This window comes from Apteryx rowi, unplaced genomic scaffold (assembly GCF_003343035.1).
Source record: "Apteryx rowi isolate R43461 unplaced genomic scaffold, aptRow1 scaffold_134, whole genome shotgun sequence".
Taxonomy (NCBI): Eukaryota; Metazoa; Chordata; class Aves; order Apterygiformes; family Apterygidae; genus Apteryx; species Apteryx rowi.
Window position 1 is genome coordinate 1,340,927 of NW_020447575.1, and position 21,044 is coordinate 1,361,970.

Genomic DNA, 21,044 nt, shown 5'->3' on the forward strand with positions numbered 1-21,044 from the left:
TCAAGAGCTGGTTGGCCTACAGTTGGTACGAGCATTCAGTATAGATGCGGATCACTAGCATATCTTCCTACAGAGGCATGAAAAAAGCCCTTCTTGGATTCCAAATTTCCCTGGCATGGTGCATGAGGTCAGACACCATCCTCCCAGTATGAATCATTTTGACATCCCCTTTCCTCTCCATGCATAAAGTAACAACCACAGGCACCTCCAGGCAAGCTATGCATCCTTCAGAGAGAGAGGAAAGAGGAATAGATATATACTCCCTGGGGAATTCATGTCAGCTGTTGCATGAGGAATGCTAGAAAAGCTCCAGCTACTCTGCTGGATATTCTGCTCCACCACTTTGATTCTGGGACCTTCTGTCTCTTGTGCTGCTCTTAGCTCATTCGACACCATGCTAGAAAATTGTTCCTCAAATGCCCCTGTTCTCCGAGGCCCTTCCAGGTTCCATCACATGCTATATCCTTTCTACTGCTCCCTTTCAGCCTTTTTAACTCTGGCTGAAGAGGCAACTCAAGGAAATCCAAATGCTTTTCTTTGCTCTCTTCCTGTACCCTGAAGACAATCCAGCTTCCTGCACAGATCTTGCGCATTACACATAAACCACTGCCTGCTCAAGGCAGGGTTTGTTTGTGCACTCTCTCACGCTCTCTTTGCCCTGACTCTCTGGCAGGGTCTGGACACTGTGCAATAAGAAAGATAGGGGATGCTTGGTTACGGCTAGTAGTTTTAAACTAGAACCAAGGAGAGGAACTAGCGTTAAAAATATTTAGGGTTGCAGTTGGTAACCACGTACTCCTTTCCTTTTGTGGGGAAAAAACAAAACACAACACCCCCAACCCTTTGTTCTCTAAGCAACAAGACAAAGTATGTTCTTACAAATGATGGCAAAACACACATGATGTCCAAACCTTCAGCCAAGGGGAGGCAACATGCAAAATGCAAAGATAAAGCATCCCCCAGGGAGAGAAAAAAGTTTCTGTTTATTGAGGAGGGAGGATGGTCTATGTCCAGGAGGAATGAGGGGCAGATTTCTTTTCCTTATAAAGTAAAAAATAGTGATAATAAAGCATAGGCAAGATGAAAAGTTTGGGATCCAAAGTCAGAAGAGTAGGGATACCATGTGGTCCTTGCAGGTATGAGCAAGACAGTCCTTAAGAAAACTCTTTTAAATGGTCATGACAGGAGATGAGGCTACATAAAAGCTGTGCTCTCTCATTCCTGCCTCCTCCCAAACACCTCTCCAACAAATCCTGAGAGCTGAACCTCAGTTCTCTTGATTCGATACTAGAGACACAGAGCATTTACAGTGTCTGAACCGGGCTGGGCATCTTGTGTGCTATGAACAGCAAACATACCATGCCTCTCCAGAAGGGGCCTCAGCCCGCTGTGTCCGTCAGAGCACTCTCCCTCCCCATACACCATCCGCCCACCTGCTGCTTCCACAGTGGAAACAGGCAGGCTTGTGAGACCTGACATACGGTCCAAGCAATGCCTGATGTCCGCGCTACATTTGCTGAATTGAGGTCAGGCTGGAAGGTGTCTCAGGGTTTACTACCCATCATGACATGGGAATATTAGCATATATATTGTTTATGAAGTATGACACAATACCTATCTGTCAGTCAGCCCATCTTTCTACCTATTTAGTCTGTCTAATCTACTTTAGCTAGCTATGTTTCACTATCTCTATCAATCATCTATTGCTCCATAATATCTAATTTCTTCCTGTCTCTCTCTCATCTTTTTCACTCTAATCTTTCTTACGCTAACTATACTCCCCTCTCTCTCCCTATCATCCATCTATCCACTCTAAAATCTTTTTTCCTCCTCTCTCAAATCCCTGTTATTAAAAATCTCTGTCCAATCTCTCTCCCACTCTCTCTTTTCCCCTCTTTTTTTATCCTTCCACTCTCTCTCTCTCTTATTTCTGTCAATGTCAGGAAGCACATGGAAATGAATCCTGATGCATTTTGAGGGCATTTCCAGTGAGCAGTCTAAGTTCAAAATGATCATCTCTGAGGAGACGCCGTTCATCTTTTCTCCCTGTTTCCAACAAAGAGATGGAGGAGAACAAAGGAGTGGGGAAGGGAGGACAAACCAGCCCTCTGGAGGCATTGGGACTGGCACTCCAAGCATCAGCGAGTGAGGTGCTTTGGGGTTGTCAGCAGACTCATCTTTTTGGTGTTACAGCTGTGAGGCCAATTAATCCTGGTCCTGCCAACGGCAGTATTGTACTGCAATACTGCAGGGTACACTAGTTGTTATTTCCAATGCAGCCGGGAAATCATGCAAAAGCTGGTGGGAAAGCACATGATAATAATCAGGGCAGTGAAAGAGCAGCACTCGGAGTATTTATTACAGTCTTAACAGGGCTTTTATGAAAGGACTTTAGAAAGATTTTTTTCCCGTAATACATTTAAGCTGTTCACTCTCACAGCTAATAAACAGAACAGCAGACTCTGACAGCCATTCTCCCTCAGGGCTGGGAGTCTGTCAGGTCTCATCCACTGAGAAAGGTGGATATTCAGTTGGCAGGTACCGAGGAAAATCCTGCACCCCGTAGAAAGTGGTAGTGGAGGTTCGTGAGGTGGTGCTCTGCCCACTGCACCAAGCCTGAGCTAAGCTTTTAGCTGGCTGCTGGGAAAGGTTATAAGTGAGAACTAAAACCTAGGCCCTAATTAGAACTGGGTGAGTAACCTGGGTTTCACCACGTGCTTTCCAGGAAGCAGTAGTGAGATATTTCTCAAAAGTGCCACGAGCTGGCTCTTATATCACCGGACCTTGACCTGGCCCCATGGCTTTGATTTACTTAATGCATTGGGCCAATTTGTTTTGCCAAAAAGAACATTTCTGGAGGGCTGCACCATGTTACTGAATGACTCTCCAACTCCAGCCTAGCGGGGCGAGTGGTGACACCGCCACTGAGGGAGTGCAGGCCCCACGGCCCCTGTCCCCACTCAGCCCTTGATGGGGATCAGAGCCTCAGCTCAGACCAAAGTTGGTCCCTCTCCCAGGACCCACAGGGCACCCTGGGTCTATCCTTCCAGGGTAGCCGTAGTTCGCTGAATCAGGGTCTAGAGGTCTCCTGGAGAGCCACTTATTTTGTTCTTTCCTAAAACCAATTTTGCTATTTTTGTTATGTTAGTCAGGGCTAATGCCTAACCCAAAATCCAAGTCTGCTTTCCTTAAAAAACCCCTTAGCAGTGTCAGGGAGAGCAGTCACTGACTCATGGCAAAGCAGTGGCTGAGAAGCAAAGAAGGGGCCAATCAACAAATGGCCCACCAAAGACCAGTCTGTGTACACAGGCCAGCGGGATGTAAGGCAGCATAGAAATGCGACACGGTGGTTTTAATGATCATTATTCTCATTTATTATAATTATTGTTCAGTTTGAAAAAGGAGCCTGGAGCCACACATTATGCTAATTGGCACATCTTTTGTTTTAGCTCTGAAAACAAACTGGGGTTTAGTATTATTTTTTGATCATTTGTTTGTTGGGTTTGTTTTTTCTTTAGTTCATTCCATCACATTGAAAAAGGAAGAAAAGGATTTTTGTTTTGTTTTGTTTTTGTTTTAACTCACTCGATAAGTTTTGACTCCTCAGATGAACGGAACATTGCACACACACACACTTGGAAAAGAGAGAGAGGAGAGAGAGAGAGAGAGTGCGCTCGCGGTGGGCAGACAGACACACGCACGCGCCAGATCAAAGAACTCTGATACAGTGCAAGAATTTTCCCAAAATGATTGGATCATCATTACCAAAAAACTCGCCATAACAACATCAAGAAACAAAGAAATGTTTAAGCCACACTGTTTGACTGGGATTTTTCCTGCTTTTTTTTTTTCTTTAAATGTTTGCCACACAGAGAGAAAAAGGGTTTAAGTGGGAATGGGAGAGGGACAGACAGGCTCACAGGTGTGAGCAGGAAAGGGGGAGATCAAGATTGGGGTGGGAAGGAAGGATAGAGGATAGGGGGAGGGAGGGAGGGGCAATGGGGAGTCATTTCTTAATGTTCAGGCATTTTCTTGGTCCGCCTTGCTCTCTTCTTCTTTCACCTCTTCCTGCTGGGCACTTTCAGTAGGTTTGGTTTCTTCTACAGCATCTAGTGGGGAAAGACATGGTCCAGGGTTAGTCAGCCACGATCTAGAGCATCCTGCACGTGCACACAGTCATTGCATGATGGATTTCATGGCTTCAGGCTTCTCTCTTCCCAAAGTGACCCAGGTCTGAAAGCGCCTGGCATTTCTGTGACATGGACATAATTTGCTGGGTTTCAGTATAGCAGATAAGTGCCTAGCTCACACAAAACACTTCTAGCCCTGCCGGAAAGCACACACAACTTGAAGGAACTGCCTGGATCCCTGAGCTCAGCTCCCTGCTAATGTGGCAGGCAGCCATCATTCATTTCATCAGGTGCATTGATTAGGCTCTTGGCTTGCAAGGTAGAATGAGCTAGATCAGACATGTACATTACCGTCTTATTGAGCCCACCAACCGTGCCAACCAGCGTTGAATTGTTCCCCCTTAATTACTGCTACTCCCAGCCTAGTCTTAAAGAGGTCATGAAAAGAAAACTCTCTACTCACACTTGCAGCTTGCAAGATCCATAGAGAAAAATCTTATAACATGTAATTCAGTTTTCTCTTATACTGAATAGAGTTCTAGAGAAATGTCTCTAAACCTTCAAGAACAAGATCCTTCAGCAGAGAGGTTGTCACTGTCTCTCCAGTTCTCTGGGATCTCCTTTCGAAGGCAGAGCTGTCTGGTGGGAAGCAATGAGTGTAACTTGAAGCTGGGTCTGTCTGTCAATCAGACATCTTGTACTGGCATACTACTCCCATGAAAAATCAAAATGAACACTAATAGCAATCCCATAACAATGAATTGGACAAGGGATCAGACTTGAGGGGAAGAAAGAGGAACCAGGAGGGACAAGGGAAACCAAAAAGCATCATTCAAGCTGGAATGATCTTGCTGCTGGCTTCATCCAGTCTGAGATCCCCCCTATTGCAGCAGGCCTGATTTAATTGTCTCCAAGTTATTGTTGACCAGCTTCTCCAGGGACATAAAGGTACACTAACATGTTCCTGAGCCTGTTTCAGACCAACCACTAAGGTGTGTGCCCATATGGATGGCTATTTACTGGTGAAGGTGAGGGTTCATCCAGGTCGGCAGGGCTGTAAGGTAGAATAATGCACAATGGTCTCAATGTACTGGAGTGGCTGGTTTGATCCATCCCCATCTCTCCCTGACTTCCCACACACATGCAATGGAGAGGCCAAGCAAGCAGTATCATTTCAGATTTGGGTAAAGAGCAGGGAGAAGAAGCAGGTGCACCAAAAGGCTGGGTAGTGCAAGATGGCACACAAGATTGGTATGTCCATACCTCAGTGATGTTGGCACTCGAGATACCTCTGTAGCATCAGTGTATCATCTCCAGTGGTCATTCCACAGAGGACTGTAGGATCCCTTTGAACCAGACAGTTCTTGGATTTTCTGAGGAGCTATCAGGTTACATCTATACTAGCAAATAAAATAGGCCAGGGACTGCTCTCTGGCCCTGAGGCCAGCTGGCACCACACAGCTCATTTCCATATGGCTAAACTCTCTTACTCTGCAGAATAGGATGGCTGCCTTGGACACGGGATCATAACTAGCTTTTGCCTGGGGCAAAGCTAGTTGGCATGTTCAAAAACCATGCCATGGTCCATGCTGTGAGCTTAACACCATGGATGTTCACATGTCAATGTTTAGTTTGTGAGGATTACTATCCTCACACTCATGTTCAGCATTCGTGAGAATGCTAATTGGGATGTGAACCTCTGCTTACTGAGACTATTTATGCTTTTTGGCCTGGTCCCTTCAGTGCCATCAGATGGCAGACTTGTGTTTGCTTCCAACACTGGCAATAGGTGCAACCTCACTTCCCTCTTCCCCTCAGCTTTTTAGCCTTTCTTTTCAATACCTCCCTACGCACTGTTTCCATATGGATCACTTATAAGACATATGCAACTCCCAGCCTTGAATCAACTTAATTAAGCTCTGCTACTGGATCATCAAACACTTTTTGTCTTACTGAATTCTTACTGCTGTTTTTTCCAAAAAGAAAAAGTCTATGGCAATATGGCCCAGTACCATGGCTTCAGCCCCTGCAGCTGCAAACTCCTTGCCAGCAAAAGCATCCATGAACTCACTTTCCATTGATACTGTGCAACAAAACTGAGTGGTACTTAAGGACTCCTTCTATATAGAGCACTGATACAACCATGAGCTAAAGGTAAAACAGGCTATTGATAAAAATAGGATTCAGAGGCAAAATACGCTATTGATTAAAATAGGATTCAAGTACGGTTGGAAGGCAAAGCAGGTCAAGTTGCCCCAAGTTTTATCAATTTTCCTGAATGACTTGATCACACATTACTGGGGAGGGAGGAGAGTGCTTTCAGTCCTGCTCTTTTCCGATGCATTTATAACAGGAGACACACTGAATTACAGAGCTGAGAGTAGAACCCCAGTGCATGACCATCTAAGCCAAAGCCTGAGCCTAAGACTATTGTTAGCCAGCAGCAAGGCAAACTCTGTAAGGCTCTGACAGACCCTACTGTGGCAAAGCTTCTCTGTTCTCACAGATAAATGTAAGATGAATGAAAGGGCATACATCTGTACAACGAAGGACAGGCAATGAAGCTTAAGGAACACAATCACCACCCACTAGCGTTTCATTATGTTTAAAACTTTTTGTGGCTTCCCACTGAAAATGTGCACAGATTTTAACCAGGAATCCACACAGTCTCTTCAAGATAGCACAACAGAAGGACACATAACATAGCAAGTACAGGAGTAGACACTGAGAGGTCCTGAATACCTGCTCTGATATTGAGTGCCTTGGCCAATTCACACAAACTGTTAAGTAACACTGATTCTCCCATTACACCAGCAGTTGAAACTGGGTTCCTGCTCCTACAATAGTAGGCTCTTCACAATTGTCCTAGCAACACAGGCAGAAAAACTGGTTGTCTTTGAAGCAGGAGAGCTGGCAATCTCAGAGTCACACAGGGTAGCTCACAATGTTTCTTATGCTGTTCTTGCTCTTAAGATAAACAGGCAAGTTAAAACACAATTTTCTACCATGTTATATTCCCTGTTACAGCACTGCAGTGGCAAATCTAATTTCCAGGGAGTGCTGGTGGCACCCAGAGATCTTTGGTAGCAGAGAACTTGTGTAGAGTTCCTTGTTACCCCGCGTTGCTTCTCTCTGGGGAGCAGTTAGTGCTAGGCGGATGCCTCTCTGCTGAAGCAGCCCAGGGATTGCTCGGTTTTTCACCACAGCTGAAACCATCTAGACTGATTTTGAGGTCAAGGAGTAGCAGAAGGGATTCAAAGTCACTTCACCACATACTCAAGTCTTGTGCAGAACAGAGATGAATGAGAGAAAAAAAACATTGGATGCATGGCTAACAAGCAAATTTCCACTAGTGTGTATGGCCTAAATATAAACAAGAGGTCTACCTTCCCGATGAGAACTGTCAAGCAGAACTCAGCTACCCACTCTCCCCTCTCTTTCTTGTATTCCTCTAGAGCAATGAGTTTAAATACCCTATGTAACCTTGCATCCTGTTGCCACTAAGCTGTGTCTTGTTTCTCACCAGCTTTAGCATTGTTTCATTGATCTTTAGGACAAGAAGAAACCTGGTGTCATTCAGTAATGAACTTCAGCAAGAAGTGATACCATAAAGGATAGACAAATCAGGATGAAAAAATAAAGTTCAAGCTGTGGCATTGCTAAATCACAGTGGTGAAAAGGAGACGATTCTCACTGTGGAATGGGAGCAATGCAGTATAATCCTGCTGACATCAGGGCCAGTTAATAGCACTTTCTGATTCACGAGGAGAGGTGAGATGATTTATCTGACTCACCCTTCACCAGTTTGTTTGATGTAGGCTATTTCTGCAGTATGTTCTCTGAGGTTTTCTCCAATCTAGTTTTCAGTGTTCTAGCAGAGGACTGCTAGGTGCTGCTCTCTACTCTCCCTGGGGAGATTACTAGATTCACAGATCATAGTAGATTCACAGATCAGAGGGAATATCTGTTATGTTGCTTTCTACCCAGTACTAGTTTTGATTTTTCCACTTCCTTGCACTCTGGGATGTCATATGTGTTAGTTTGTAGTGAACAGATACAATTATACATCCACAACTGTACAGTGTTGGCATTTTATATGCACCTGCACTTTGTTGGAATAGGCATAAAAGGTGACAAAAATGAAGGAGAGACTTCAGGCCACTTACTTAGGCAAAATGTTCCATCTCCTGCTTTAGGAACAAAAGCATGTCATTCTGGATGGCTGTATTTCCACCCATCTAAAGCTGCCTCCCCTTCTGAACACACCAGCACTGTGAGATCTCCTCACACAAGATGAATCTTCTATGTCCACTTGCAAGGCACAGAACAAGCAGGAGGCATTGAGTTATTTTGTTAGATGGACCCTCACTGGGGCAGCACAAACGCATCTGGAGAGATCATGAAATGGGAAACTTGAAGTGGGAGATGGTGGACATCTTGACCAATTTTAGATGTCTAAACACAGACATCTCCAGCTGATCTTCTCATCCTGTGCTCCCTTTCAAGTTACTGGAAGTAAACCCAAAATTTCTAGAATTCTATTAACCTGACCTATTTAGACATCTACTTTAGGACAAGAGGAATTGCAGCCTTGGAGCACCTACACTTTTCCCTAGCAAGCTAAGGTGACTAGCATGGATGGAGACATCCATATTTGTTCTAGTGCATCCCAGGCACAGAGACAAAGCAAAAGAAGGCCCCAAACTCACAAAAGGAGAACACAAGATGTGCATGTGTGAAAGAAACAGAACAGGAGAAGAGGCGAGGAGGCTGAGATGTATTATGAAGCAGAAGAAGCTTGGGGGAAAAGAAAATCTGTCCTGAAGGATAAAGCAGGAATGGCTAGGTCAAAAAGCTTTAACAAAAAAGGAGAAAAAAGAAGTGCTAGTCTGTGCTTGCAATCATCACCCTCACAGTTCTTTTAATGCACTGCAGTCATCACTTACACTGTTCCTGGCTATTCCAGCCCTGGGGCCCTCAGACATTGCTTTGAGATTTTAGTTTGTTTTGCAGTTTTGCACTCTATTTTGGTCTTTCTAAATCTAATGTGATTTCCTCTGTCCAAATCATTCTATAGTGTGGGATAATTTTGCAGTGGAGACAAGCATCTATGAGCTGAGCTGCCACCAATCTCACTTTAATCTAGGACTCTGGAGGGGGTAGCCTAGTTGAGAAACCTTTTGGGCAGCCTCAGAGCCTTCACACAAACCTTAAGCCGTGAAGTGACAAAGCTGCTTGGTGGGAGAGGCTGAAGTGTGTTTGCTTCCCAGCTTAAGGGCCAGGGGCTGAGAGGTGCTCCATACCTACAGCTCCTGTAGGCATCTGCCAGGGAATTGTAAATGCCTTGCCCAGAGAAGAGAAATGATATGGAAATGAACTGCAGATCCTTGCTGAAATTGGGTCTTAGAGAGCTCCTGCCCCTCAGCACTCCATTTATTTCCTGGAATGACTGAGAATCGTATCTGTGAGCCCCGCTGGTGAGCAAATGCTTCAAACATATGCAGGTCTGGTTGCTGTAAAGCTGAAGCAGGCAGGCAAGCAGCAGTTTTGCTGGATGGTGGTACTTCCAGCTGCCTTTGCCTATGCTGTGCTTTAATAGCTGAGCGTGCAGGCTCTACTCCAAGTCTCTCTACTGCCCTACATTAGCAAAATTAGGTTGAGTGGATTTCCGGGTAAAACACTGTCTCTTGGGACGTACCCAGCTCCCATCTGACTTGCCAAGATTAATTAAATCAGAGCAGACATCAGCTTATGACCATAGTAGCAGTAACCTCTCTGCTGATCATTTCTTTTGTGGCTGGTGGGTTGGGTTTTGTTTTCCTTTTTCTCTCTGTTCCACTGCAGATCTTTAAATTACCACGGCTGATGCCAAGAGAAAAGAAATTGCACAAACACTCTGGGATTCTACAACAGATGTAGGGATTTTGCTTTTGCTGCTTTCCCACTGTTTTCATAATTATTGCTAATATTGATCACTCAGATAGAACTCTCCCATGCCTTCGTGTTAAAGTATTGTCCACTCTCCTCAGCCTGTGCACTTTCTCTAGCATCAGGCATGATATGGGTCCAAAGCCACCATTTGCCGTGCTCACTCCTTTCCCCCTCTGTTCTCTGCCAGCTACAGCTTGGCCAGAGATGGGACTAGAAAACCTGTGCCTTGTCAGGTCTCCTCTTTGCTCTCAAATATTAATCCAGGTTTTACTACCCTGTTATAAGCAGTGTTCTCCCTGGATCTGCCCCAGAGATGGCTCTGCTGAGAGACTTTTTTTGGAGGATAAGTGGTGCTGGATTACAGAAGGCCCCACTTAAAATCCCTGACCTGAACCACTTCTAGTTTTAATGATGTGTGGATCCAGATTTGAATCCAGGCTTCACAGCTTGATTCATCTGTCCTGATCCATCTGTCCTTCTAGTCAGCCAGAAGCAGGTTCCAGGCAGACTATAGTAGGTCTGAGACTGCTGAAATGAGATGCAGTTCAGGTTCAGAGCTGTTGCTTATACTGTTCTCTTCCCAATCCAAGTTAGCCCATTGCAGTCAGCCCTATTATGCATCATCCACAGTGCTAAAATCCTACGCCCTCCCTACTCACTGCTTCTGAAAACTGACAGATATACACTGGCCCAGCAAAACACTGAGAGGTGGAGAGCTACAGATTTCAGATGAACGGCTCTCCCTGGCCCAGGGGACTGCCTTGCAGGGTTGCTCTCAAGCCCTACTGAATTCCTCCCTTGCTACAGATGGATCCAGGATACCTCCAGGTTCCTGTGAGCCCTGGGGGTCCTGACGGGCATGCAGTGCCTGGGAGGTCTGCATTCCCTTGGCAAACCCGACAAGAAGGTGGTGGGGAGGGATGGCCCCAGTGCAAGTAGCAGGTAGGAGGGCTAAAGAAGTTGCCCAGTAATTACTGGAAAGAAGCAGCCCCAGAACTAGGAAATCAGAGTAGCATGTGCTGTTCTCATAGATTTTGCAGGTAAAGTGGGCCCATGCCATATTGGAGGGGAGGGGGTTAAAACAGGGCCTGTTAAGGTTAAAATGAAAAGGTGAAGATGTCCACAATATGGGGCATTTTGGACCTCCCACTCCTGCACTTCCTCAGCTCTGTTTCAGCCCCATGCATGCCAACCTCAGTTGCTTTATCAGGGAGAAGAAAAACAACGTCTGCCAGTCCCATGGTTGATGACTTTGGTCCAAGCTTGGACGGCTGCCTCTTTTTCTGATCCTGCTAAATCCCCTGAGGAGAGTCAGCCCCAGTACTGTCGCCCCAGCTGCCTTTGCGCTTTGTCAGGCTGATGAGACAGTGGCTTAGGGATTTCCCCTCCCTCCCTGTGCCTCTCTTCCCCCAACACCACGGAACTCCCATCCTGCGTCGGCATTCATGTGTGCAGCAAATGGAACTGGGGAGAGAAGTGGGGGGGGAGATCCAGGAGGGGGACACTGAGGGGAGCTAGGCTCGCAGCTCAATTGCAAAGCATCTTTCACAGTGTCTAGACACCAGCTGCCTGGTTGCCATGGAAACTCCAACTTTGGCTGAGGGGCGGGAGCAGTAAGGTCTCCAGAGAAATGGGAGTGGTGGAGGAGGAAGAAGGTGGAGAGAAAAGGGGGGATGCTCCTCGTGAATGTGAGGTGTTAACCCTGTTACAGCTATGGTTGCAAATGTTTTTGCTTCCTGGAGAATGGGAAAGAAGTGCCTCTCTTTCTTCCACTGCCGTTGCCTTCCCACACACATGGCCAGAGCCAAGCCTGAAGCCTGAGGCAAATGATATGCTTCCTGCTGTTTGGTGCTTTATTCCTGCCCGCTACCAGCACTTCTGGTTTGCCTACAGCAAACCAAAACTTTGTGTACAGTACCTATAACTGGGCCATTGCGATCCAGCTAGGACTGGGGGGAGTCTATCAGAGTGGTTAGGTTTTTCAGACAGCGAGATCTCCCTTGCAAACAGTGCCTCGCTCTCAGCCACCATCACCGCTGCAAGCAAGTGCAGACCCGGGGAAGACAGGTGCTCCAAACTGGTAGCAGTGTGACCTGTCACAGTGCTTATTTTGAGGTACTCTGTTGCACTAGAAAGTGGTCAGCAAGTTGGAGTCTAAGTAGCACAGTGGCTGAAAGGGTGGTAAAGAAGTCTTTTTAGTATAAAGGTGCCCTGGAGACAGATGTCTTGCATTGATATTGAGTGGCCTCCCCTCAAATAGCCACAAGCTGCTGTCTTTGGCAGACTCCTAGCAAGGCTCCACGCTACAACAGGGAGCCTGAAATGCAGAAAAGGGAGGTGACTTGCTTGGGGTCTTCCAGGCTGTCAGTGGCAGAGCTGGGATCAGAGCTGATCTGATCCCCAATCAGTTGCTCAGCAACCTGGTTTTCAGAGTACCCTGCTGGAGCGGAAAAACTTCCCTCAGCTGAGCTTCCAAGCTACCAGACTCTACATCCACCCCCAAAAAGAAGGTATGCCAGAGACAAAGGTGCTTCTTTGGAGACACTTAGAGCATAGCTCTTCATTTTCCACTACTTAACTTTCCAGTGAGGTAATGTACTGGTCTTTTTAGATATAATATTCAGATCATAGAGACACTTCATCTGTGATGAACCCAGACCTTTGTGCAGGTCAAGAGCTGCCTCCATTGTGACCTTCCCAAATTGCTCAAGGCAACCAACAACATAAGTATTTATCTGGTTATCATCACTATAACAATGGCCCAACTCACAGCCATGGAAGTATTTTATCCTTGTGGTGTTCCAGTGAGGAAAGCAAATGCTTTTATTTGCACTTTAAAGTAAGTAAAGTGTGAAGAACAGGGCTGCAGGCAAACAAGAGCCCGTGGTGAACCCAGGAAGATGAGTCACCTCTGTTCTTCCTTCCAGGCTCTCCATCAACCACTATGGATACCATGGCACTTTCACAGGTGTGGTGCCTTGGTCTTGGTGCTCAGCAAAAAGGCCTGCAATTTCTGAAGGAGCCAACAGCCTCAGAAATTCCATAAAGTCTAATCTCAGGCCAAAACTGGAGGTAGAGCAAGCCTGATAATATCTTCCCTCACCCCCAACCATCACAAGAAGGCAGGTAGAAGAAAGGCATTTGTGACTTCAGCTTCCCTGAAATAGGAAGACCTGAGAGGAAATAACCCACAACTTATCCTTTACTCTTCTATTCCCATCCCTGCAGATTTTACATAGATCCTACAGACCAGAAAGCCTAGTCTTTTGAATTCCTTAAATACCTTGTGATTCGAACAGCTTGAATAAACAGGTTTTTATTTGCTTCCAGCTGTGGAATATAACATCTGACAGCTGCTGTTGGCATATGTATTTGGAAAAAAAGATGTTCCATCTCATATAATAGTCCTCTTCTGTGTCACCTCTTTTCCTCCTTGCAGGGTTAAGTTCTGGAGGATGGTTTGGAAATAGAAGGGGTAAAAGAGGAAAGAGTACTGGGGTCTTGACAAGATGTATCCATTTATTCTTTAGCCTCTCTATTGTGGCTGCCCTATGTGAACATAGGGGAGAAAGCAGAGGAAGGAGGATATAAAAGGGAATGCAAATGCCCAGAGCAGATCATGGCTAAGTGAGCAAAAGAAGCACTTAAATTAAGTGACTGATAGCAATTCCAAAAAAACAGAACATTCCTAAGAAGGTAATTAACTCAGGGAGTGAAGGTTACAACAATCTCAGGATGGAGATTTGGGTTTGGAGTAGCAGATGCTACAGTAGCATATTGAGTGACAGAAGTTTGATAGCCAGATCATTCCCTCAGAGGTCTGCCCATCTACGGCTCTGCTGATCAGCCTGGCAATTGTGGTCAGATGGATAGGGAGAGAAAATTAAACCAAAAATGGTGGCAGAATGCTGGTATTCACACACTGCTGATCCTGAAGTAAAGAGGGTTAAGAAGAGGCAGAAGCATGCAGAGTGCCAGAGCCTTTGAAGTCTCATGACTCCCACCTTGTCATACAGGATAGGCTGTGAAGTTGCTCTCTGTCCCTGCCCCAGCAAAGCTGGCCAGGGAAAGGAGGCCAGAGGAAGAAATCTTCCATAATTGCTGCAAAAAGGTCTAGAAATTCCTTCAGTGCTTCCAGAATTAATGCACTGCTCCTCCCCCTGTACTCCTCCCCCTTCAGCTGTCAGTGACAGGAAAACAAATTGCTCCAGCCCTTACTACAAACCACACTCCTGCCTCCCTCCCCCCAGTCCAAAAGACATGTGCCATTCATAAGCTGCCTGACTGCTGGTCTCCATTATTAAACCCTAGAAGGCTGATAAATCGGGGATTCATGGAGCCTGCAAGCCTCCAACAACCCAGATTGCCATGGAAACCGGAGGCAGCCTCCATCTCCAGCATGAAATGATATTGATCTAGCTGAAGGCAGGGAATTACAAGCAAGGAGAGGATATAAAATGTCTGTTTTTCTTCCCTTTGCCATCTTCCCGCTTTGCATTTAAATTAAAGAGAAATTTCATTTAGAGATCATTAGTTTGTTTTAGTCCATCTTCATACACCAAAGCTCTGCAAATTTGATGCTAAAATGAATTAAGCAGCTGTTGTCAGGCCTTCCACAGACATCTTGTTGATAAATGTCCCCAGCAGTTGCAACATCAACAACATCAGCTCTTTGCATCAAAGATATTAATATTTCCAATATACACAGCTGGTGGGCCTTTGCTGTTCATTTCAACAGGAGCAGGTTTTCAACTGGGAGTGCCTGACGGCAAATCTCCACTTGGAAACAACATGGCATGGCATTGGTGATGCAGAACAGCCTGCTCTCCACCTGGAAGCCCCTGTCTGGGACTGCTAAATCATTGCCCTCCAGGGGTGGAAAGACCAGGAGTCGCAGCCACCTTGGAAAACCAGGTGGGTGACTGGACCCCTTCCCCATACTACCAAGGCCTGATTCTCCCTTGTCTGTCACCTCATCCATCAGGGGCCAGGGACAAAGCATAAGGATGGGACAGTGAAATGCCACAGCCTGTCTTAATGCAGGAGGTCAGACTGAACAATCACGTCTTCTGCCCTGAGAAATCTTGGCATTAAGGGGCTGATGCTTACCCAGCTTATCTTATGGGCTGATGCTTACCCAGTAAGCACTGTGTCCTAGCAGAAAGGAAGCCATCGGGCAGCCATGCAGCTGGCTCTGGGCATTTTTGAGGACAAGAGCAGTGGAAAAGCTGCACAGCAGGAAGGAAGGAGAAGGTTGGAAAGCTTTTCATGAGGGCTCACGTTGCCAGCGGCAGTCTTCCCTGTGAAGGTGGCAGTGGCTAGCATCAGTAATTCTGATTTTAATTCAAATCCGGTCTTTTTTCTCCTTTTCTTTTTTGAGGTAGGGGGAGGAAAAACCCTCTTCTGGTTTGCCTCCCACAGGAGGGACTTTCCAGCCTCTGAACTTTTTGAATGCCACACCAAGCAAATCAGGGCAGCTGCATTGCAAATACCCATCTTGGTTTAATTGCCTGACAGGCTTTTCACAATAAGAATTCAATTATGCGGTAATGAATTCAGCCTCGACGCAAGGGCACCCCAGCAAGCCAGCTGCAAACATCTCCCGCTGAACCAAAGGGCCTGGTGCCACAACCATGGGCCCAGCCAGCCGCCAGGGCTGACCTTCCTCACCACACAGTGCGGAGCTGAGCACGGCAGAGGGCACTGCCATCATGCCGGTGCCCACCACGGCAGCTGGGCCACCCCCCAGGCCTCATGTCATGAGCACAGGCCCGAGCATGGTGCCATGAGCCTCCTGGTGTCCCCCAGGTAGGGGACACCTTTGTGGGGATGCACCACACTGCCACCCAAGATGGTGATGCACCAGGGCCGACCCATGGATGTAGCCATTTCCTCAGACCTGTCGGCAGGCACTGCCGGGGCAGCATGAGGCTGGTATGAGGTGCAAGACCTGTGCTGCATGGCAGCTTGTTTTGAGGGCAAGAAGGACGCCTGGGGCCTTTTGGTGCAATATCAGAATGGATGGGGTCCTGCTAAAAACAAATAAAAACCTGATTCGTTCTACAGGGTGAAACAGCAGTACGTAAGCATGCTGAGTGGCATGCCCTCATCTGCTTATTTTGATTACAGAAGCCCTAACCTAGGGTGCAGCATGCTGGGTTACGTCACTTAAAAGCACAGAGAGGCAGGTTCATCTGGGTTGTTGCTGGCAAAGCTTAAGCTCCTCTGTACTGTTTCTGTGGTGGAAAAAAGTACCCATACGGGGTTCTAAGATAGCCCTTTGCTGAACTAGCCCTAAAACAATGCTTCTTTCCCTAGTCAAAGAAAATTTCAGCACTGTCATGACCGCCCCTAGCTGGTGCTGCCCACTGTCCCCTACCTGCTGCAGTGGTCCTGCCTTGGCTGTGGGGTAAGGCTGCAGCTGCTACACATGCTGCACATCCACCATTTCACATGTAGCTGAAGTCTGCTGAAGCCCAGCCCTGGACAGATCCATGGCAGCTGCAAGTTATTGCAACTCCCACTTGCAGAGCCTTGGGGCTCTCAGTCAAGGTGAAGCAGCCTGCACTCTTGGCTCTGGCATCATCATTTTGATCATGGCCCTCACAGAAGAGGGACTTCAGTGAAGTATGAACCAGCCTGGGTATGAGCTGCTCAGAAATTGCCCTGAGGCAGAGGCAGTGTGTACCCCACTGTTTCGTGCTTGTGTTCTCTCCCCTGGTCCTCTGGCTGATTTTACTCACTGTAAAGGTCCTTGGCATGGGTCCTGCATGTCGGTCACAGGGAGATGTTGTGGAATATCCATGTGAATGAACATGTCTCTCTCACTCTTTTTCTTCTGCTGGAGCTTTTCCATTTGTATAAATCATTAAATATTCATTGGGCCAGAGGAAAAGATTGACTCTGTAGCACAGTGGTTAGAGCAATCATCTGGAATGGGGGAGACCAAGCTCCACATCTTCGCCCCAACAAATAATTAATAATTTATTCAAAGTGGAACAGCTCCAGCAGGGGGGATCAAGGGAAGCCTTGTCCAGCATAGTCAACAGCCCAATGGCTTGCTCGCTGGCTAACTCATTTTATTTCAGCTCTCTGGTCTGAGGCACTGTAAGGCCTGGGCCCATGTTTCCTGTTCCCCTCAGGGAGAACCTGACTCTCAAGCGCTAGCTAGTCTAAAAAAAGGCATGTGTTTTTCTTACTACTTTCATCTAGAAATCCCACCCTTCCTGAAACTGGTACGTTATAGTTTTTTTTGACAAATCAAAAGGTTCTTTATTGAAAAAGCATTTACTGAAAAATTCCTGCATGGCAGGACTCAGAAGCCCTGCATGGAAGTGGTTTGAACTGCAGCTAGGTTCGACCCCTCTATGCGTTTCTGCCAAACTCATGTACACAGGGGTATTTTGCTAGAAAGAAGGACAAAAAGTAGTTGTATTAGTATGCTGGAATTTTCTCTTCGGTCCCTGAGGTAAAAATGAGTGACTCCATCCATCTTTCTCACAGACATTTGGTTTCAGCCATGAAGAAGGCTTCTAGCTTGAGGCACAAAGAAACATTTTCATTCTCATTTTGTTTCCATTTATTGAGTGCAGTGAAAAGTACTGGGTTAGTATCTCCTGAGACTGAAGTCTTCTGTTTTTCCACAGAACAGGTGCTTTTCAGCAGCAGTGCTGTGCATTTCTCCACCCTCCACCTGTTGGGCCTCAGGTGTGTTCAGGAGAGGTTGTGTCATGGGCTAGAGGACAAGTTTAGTCCCCATGCCTGACACTATGTTAGGCCACACTGATAGGTCTCCCAAAAAAGGCCTGGTAGTATTGCTGGGATGGGTTTGTGCAAAGAGCTACACTGAGAACCCTTACATACATTTTGTATAAACTGTTTATATTTTAAGGGTGAACAGCTTAAAACCAGCCTTCATCTCAATTCTCCATCACTCCCACTTTTACACCTCACCCTACCTTTATCTCATTGCCTAATGGCATGCTGGCTAGAACACAAGGAAGAGGTAGAGCAGGCAGCTGTGGGCTTCAGTGTACCCTCAACCCCAAAGATAAGCTTAAATGCCTGTGCCAAAACTGTTTAAAATGCTGAAGGGTCTCTCAAACACTCACCGGTCCCACTGACTTGCAAAACCACAGCACCCTGAATGTCCATGCTAAACAGTGGGAGCTCTGCAGGGTGAAGGGTTCAGGACTGAGCACATATGGTACAGGCTTAGGTGATCTAGGTGACAGTCACGGCCACTCACTGTTTGGCAATAAAGACTTTACTTCCTTTCATTGTGATCATCTGGACCCCTAATATGGCAACTGAGTAATGGACTGTACATGTAGACAAAGGACTAGCCAGAATTTCCTTTCGTGAACAGATCTAAGATTAAGTCCACAGACTCTTTCAACTTGCATGCCTGTCTGAAGTGCAGTTTGGCAGACTCCAACTCAGGGTTGGGTCTCCAGTAGCTTGTCCCTTGTTTCAACATTGATGACTGGAGAATCGCTTATGATATTGATGCTGAAATCATAGGTGAAATTCTGGCCTTACATAAGTTAGTGAAACTTTAGATTTCAGCCCTGTAGTTGCAGCTATGGCTGATGAGTGTTGCCTCTGAACAGGCTGTAAAAGATGGAAGTAAGGAGGGAAGGGACGAAGGGGAGCTTGGAAAAAAATAATGGGATAGGAAACACAAGGTCCTTAGACTGAAATACGTAATCTGTTATTTTGGACCAGACCCAGTGAGGGGATGGAGTTCTGTACTCAGCCAGAAACTAGGCAGTTATGGACTTAGTCCACTCAAGCTTGCATTCAAACTTTCCTTCTCTATCTTACAGGCTTGTGACATTTCCACATCCATGGGTGCTCAAAGCCCTTAAGAACAGCAAAGGGGTTTTAAAACACTTGCAAACACCCCAACTTTAAATTACCTCTACTTGATCCCTTCTTCCATTTCTTCAAGTGGTTATCCAGTCAGGTCTATGGCAGAACCAAGTCTGTCTTAGCAGCCGTGAAAAATGTTTCAAAGTTAGCAGCACTAGGGAATGCTACTGTAGACTGGTCACAGCTTTCACTCCTACCCTCCCATCCCTTTCCTAGTATATTCAGTACATTGTCAGTTATGGCTCTGCAGCACTGCACCGCTTCAGCATAGAGATTTAGATGCTTTTCCAAATGTTAGAGAGATTTTCTTCTTCCTTAAGCCCTGTAGGTCACAGGTGATGTCCAGTTATTATTACTAGCATTCCCAATTACTGTGTCTTGCTGAGGAAAGATGGAAAGGCTGAATAGTGTCTTCTACCTTTTGTTTTCTTTCATGATGAAGACAGGACTCATACATTCTTTCCTTAAGGGATGGCTGAAAAGAGTGTGGTCCTTTGAACTCTGGGTAATTGGGATCCTGCAACCTCTCTCTAAGACTTATTTACATGAAGTCTTGAGTCTCACTTCTCCTATAATTAGGAGAACATCATTTTCCTTTGCATCTCTGGGCCCTGTCCAGGTTTCCATATTTCTTTTCCAGTCTGCTCTGCAGCCCTGCAAAGGGCAGATGTCCAGCATGGGCTCCTGACTGCCAGGACCTCAGCTGAGATTCTCAGCTCTGTTCCAGTGTCCTGTGCTGACAGTAATGTAGCTAAGGGAACAGAAAGGAAAAATAAACATTCCCACAGACCTCATATTCACATTTGGAGAGGATAACATGAAGGCTCTTTATATGGTACAGGACATTAGAGCTAAATGATATGAAAAGGGAGCCTTTAGCAGAGAATGTAGAACCTAAGAAGAAAGGTGTAGTTCCAGCAACCTGCAAAAACAGACCAGCCTCCCCTCCAGAGAACAGCTAAGCACAGAGTTGTGGCACTCCCTGTCATTTATTTTCCCCCATACATTATCGTCAAGTGCCTTCTGTATTTTCTGCCTGAAAGATATTCAACAGCAACAAAGAGAAAAAGGCTAGGGAATGAGGAAGCCCTCCTTTGAGTCCAGCTTGGAGCATGAATATAGTCTTGAGAAATAAACTGTGACCGAAGACCTATTAAAATTCAGCTTGGTTAAGTTGGACTTTCAGAGGTCAATTGGAGGTCCAGAACTGGAGACAGCATCTATCCTGCAGAACTGATGCCAGTGGATCCCTGAATGGCAACAGTTGACGTCTAAGCCTCCTGCCACTGCATACAGTTTCTTTGGTTCTCTTGGATGCTGCCAATCTCACAGATAACTATGTAGCTGAATAAAATATTTCTATGGTATCTTTACAAATAGGAGAACTCCCAAGTCAGCAATGGACCAGGATGGTGTCATCAGTGCTCAACAGGCAGCTGTGTTCAGAAAGCAAAGATGTTGGTGTGCTTATGGAGTGGGATGAGAAACAATACCAAAGAGAAATGCCTTTCTGGAAATACATGTATATGAGTACAGACTCTTCTGGAACTAATGTCTACAGTGTTTCTCACCCAATTTAAAGGATATTTGCAGAGCTAAAGGGAGTTCAGAAGAAAGCAACAAAGATGACAAGCAGCCTGGGAAACCTTTCATATAAAAAGCAATAGAAAACATTGTGCTTTCTTCAGCAAAAGGATGAACAGCAAGGGCTATGGTACTATGCCATCTGAGCCTATGCACATACTATATGATTCTATATACTACAAGGAATCCCTTAAAGTACGGCTATCAGAAGCTTTTGTTCTTTCTGTGATATAATACAAGTACAGGAATATATTTAAGGCAATGGTAACAAATTCATTGGTGAACCTTCCAGCCATTGTACATTTGGTTGGAGTTGTCAGGGGAACTGTTGACACTCAGTCAAAGACTGGGCATTTATATAGATGTCATGTATATCCACAATTATAATTAGTATTGAAAGAGATAATACATCATGCTCCAACTGTTAAACCAAATCCTAGATAGCAGAGATCAGGGATGAGTCCTAGTAAAGAGGCAGTTTATCCCAAATCTGCCTATAGTAGTGCTAGCAACAGCTGGAGAAGT

At 45.9% G+C, this 21,044-nt stretch overlaps 1 protein-coding gene across 1 annotated transcript in view; it reads right to left on the minus strand.

Moving 5' to 3' along the window:
• Window positions 1-3,350: 3,350 nt before the first annotated feature.
• The window catches only part of GAP43 (growth associated protein 43), a 55,628-nt gene continuing 37,934 nt past the window's right edge, over window positions 3,351-21,044 (minus strand). The window contains exon 3 of the mRNA XM_026056899.1: window positions 3,351-4,109. Coding sequence (XP_025912684.1) covers window positions 4,021-4,109 — 89 coding nt within the window. The 3' untranslated portion in view covers window positions 3,351-4,020. The remainder of the gene's footprint in view (window positions 4,110-21,044) is intronic.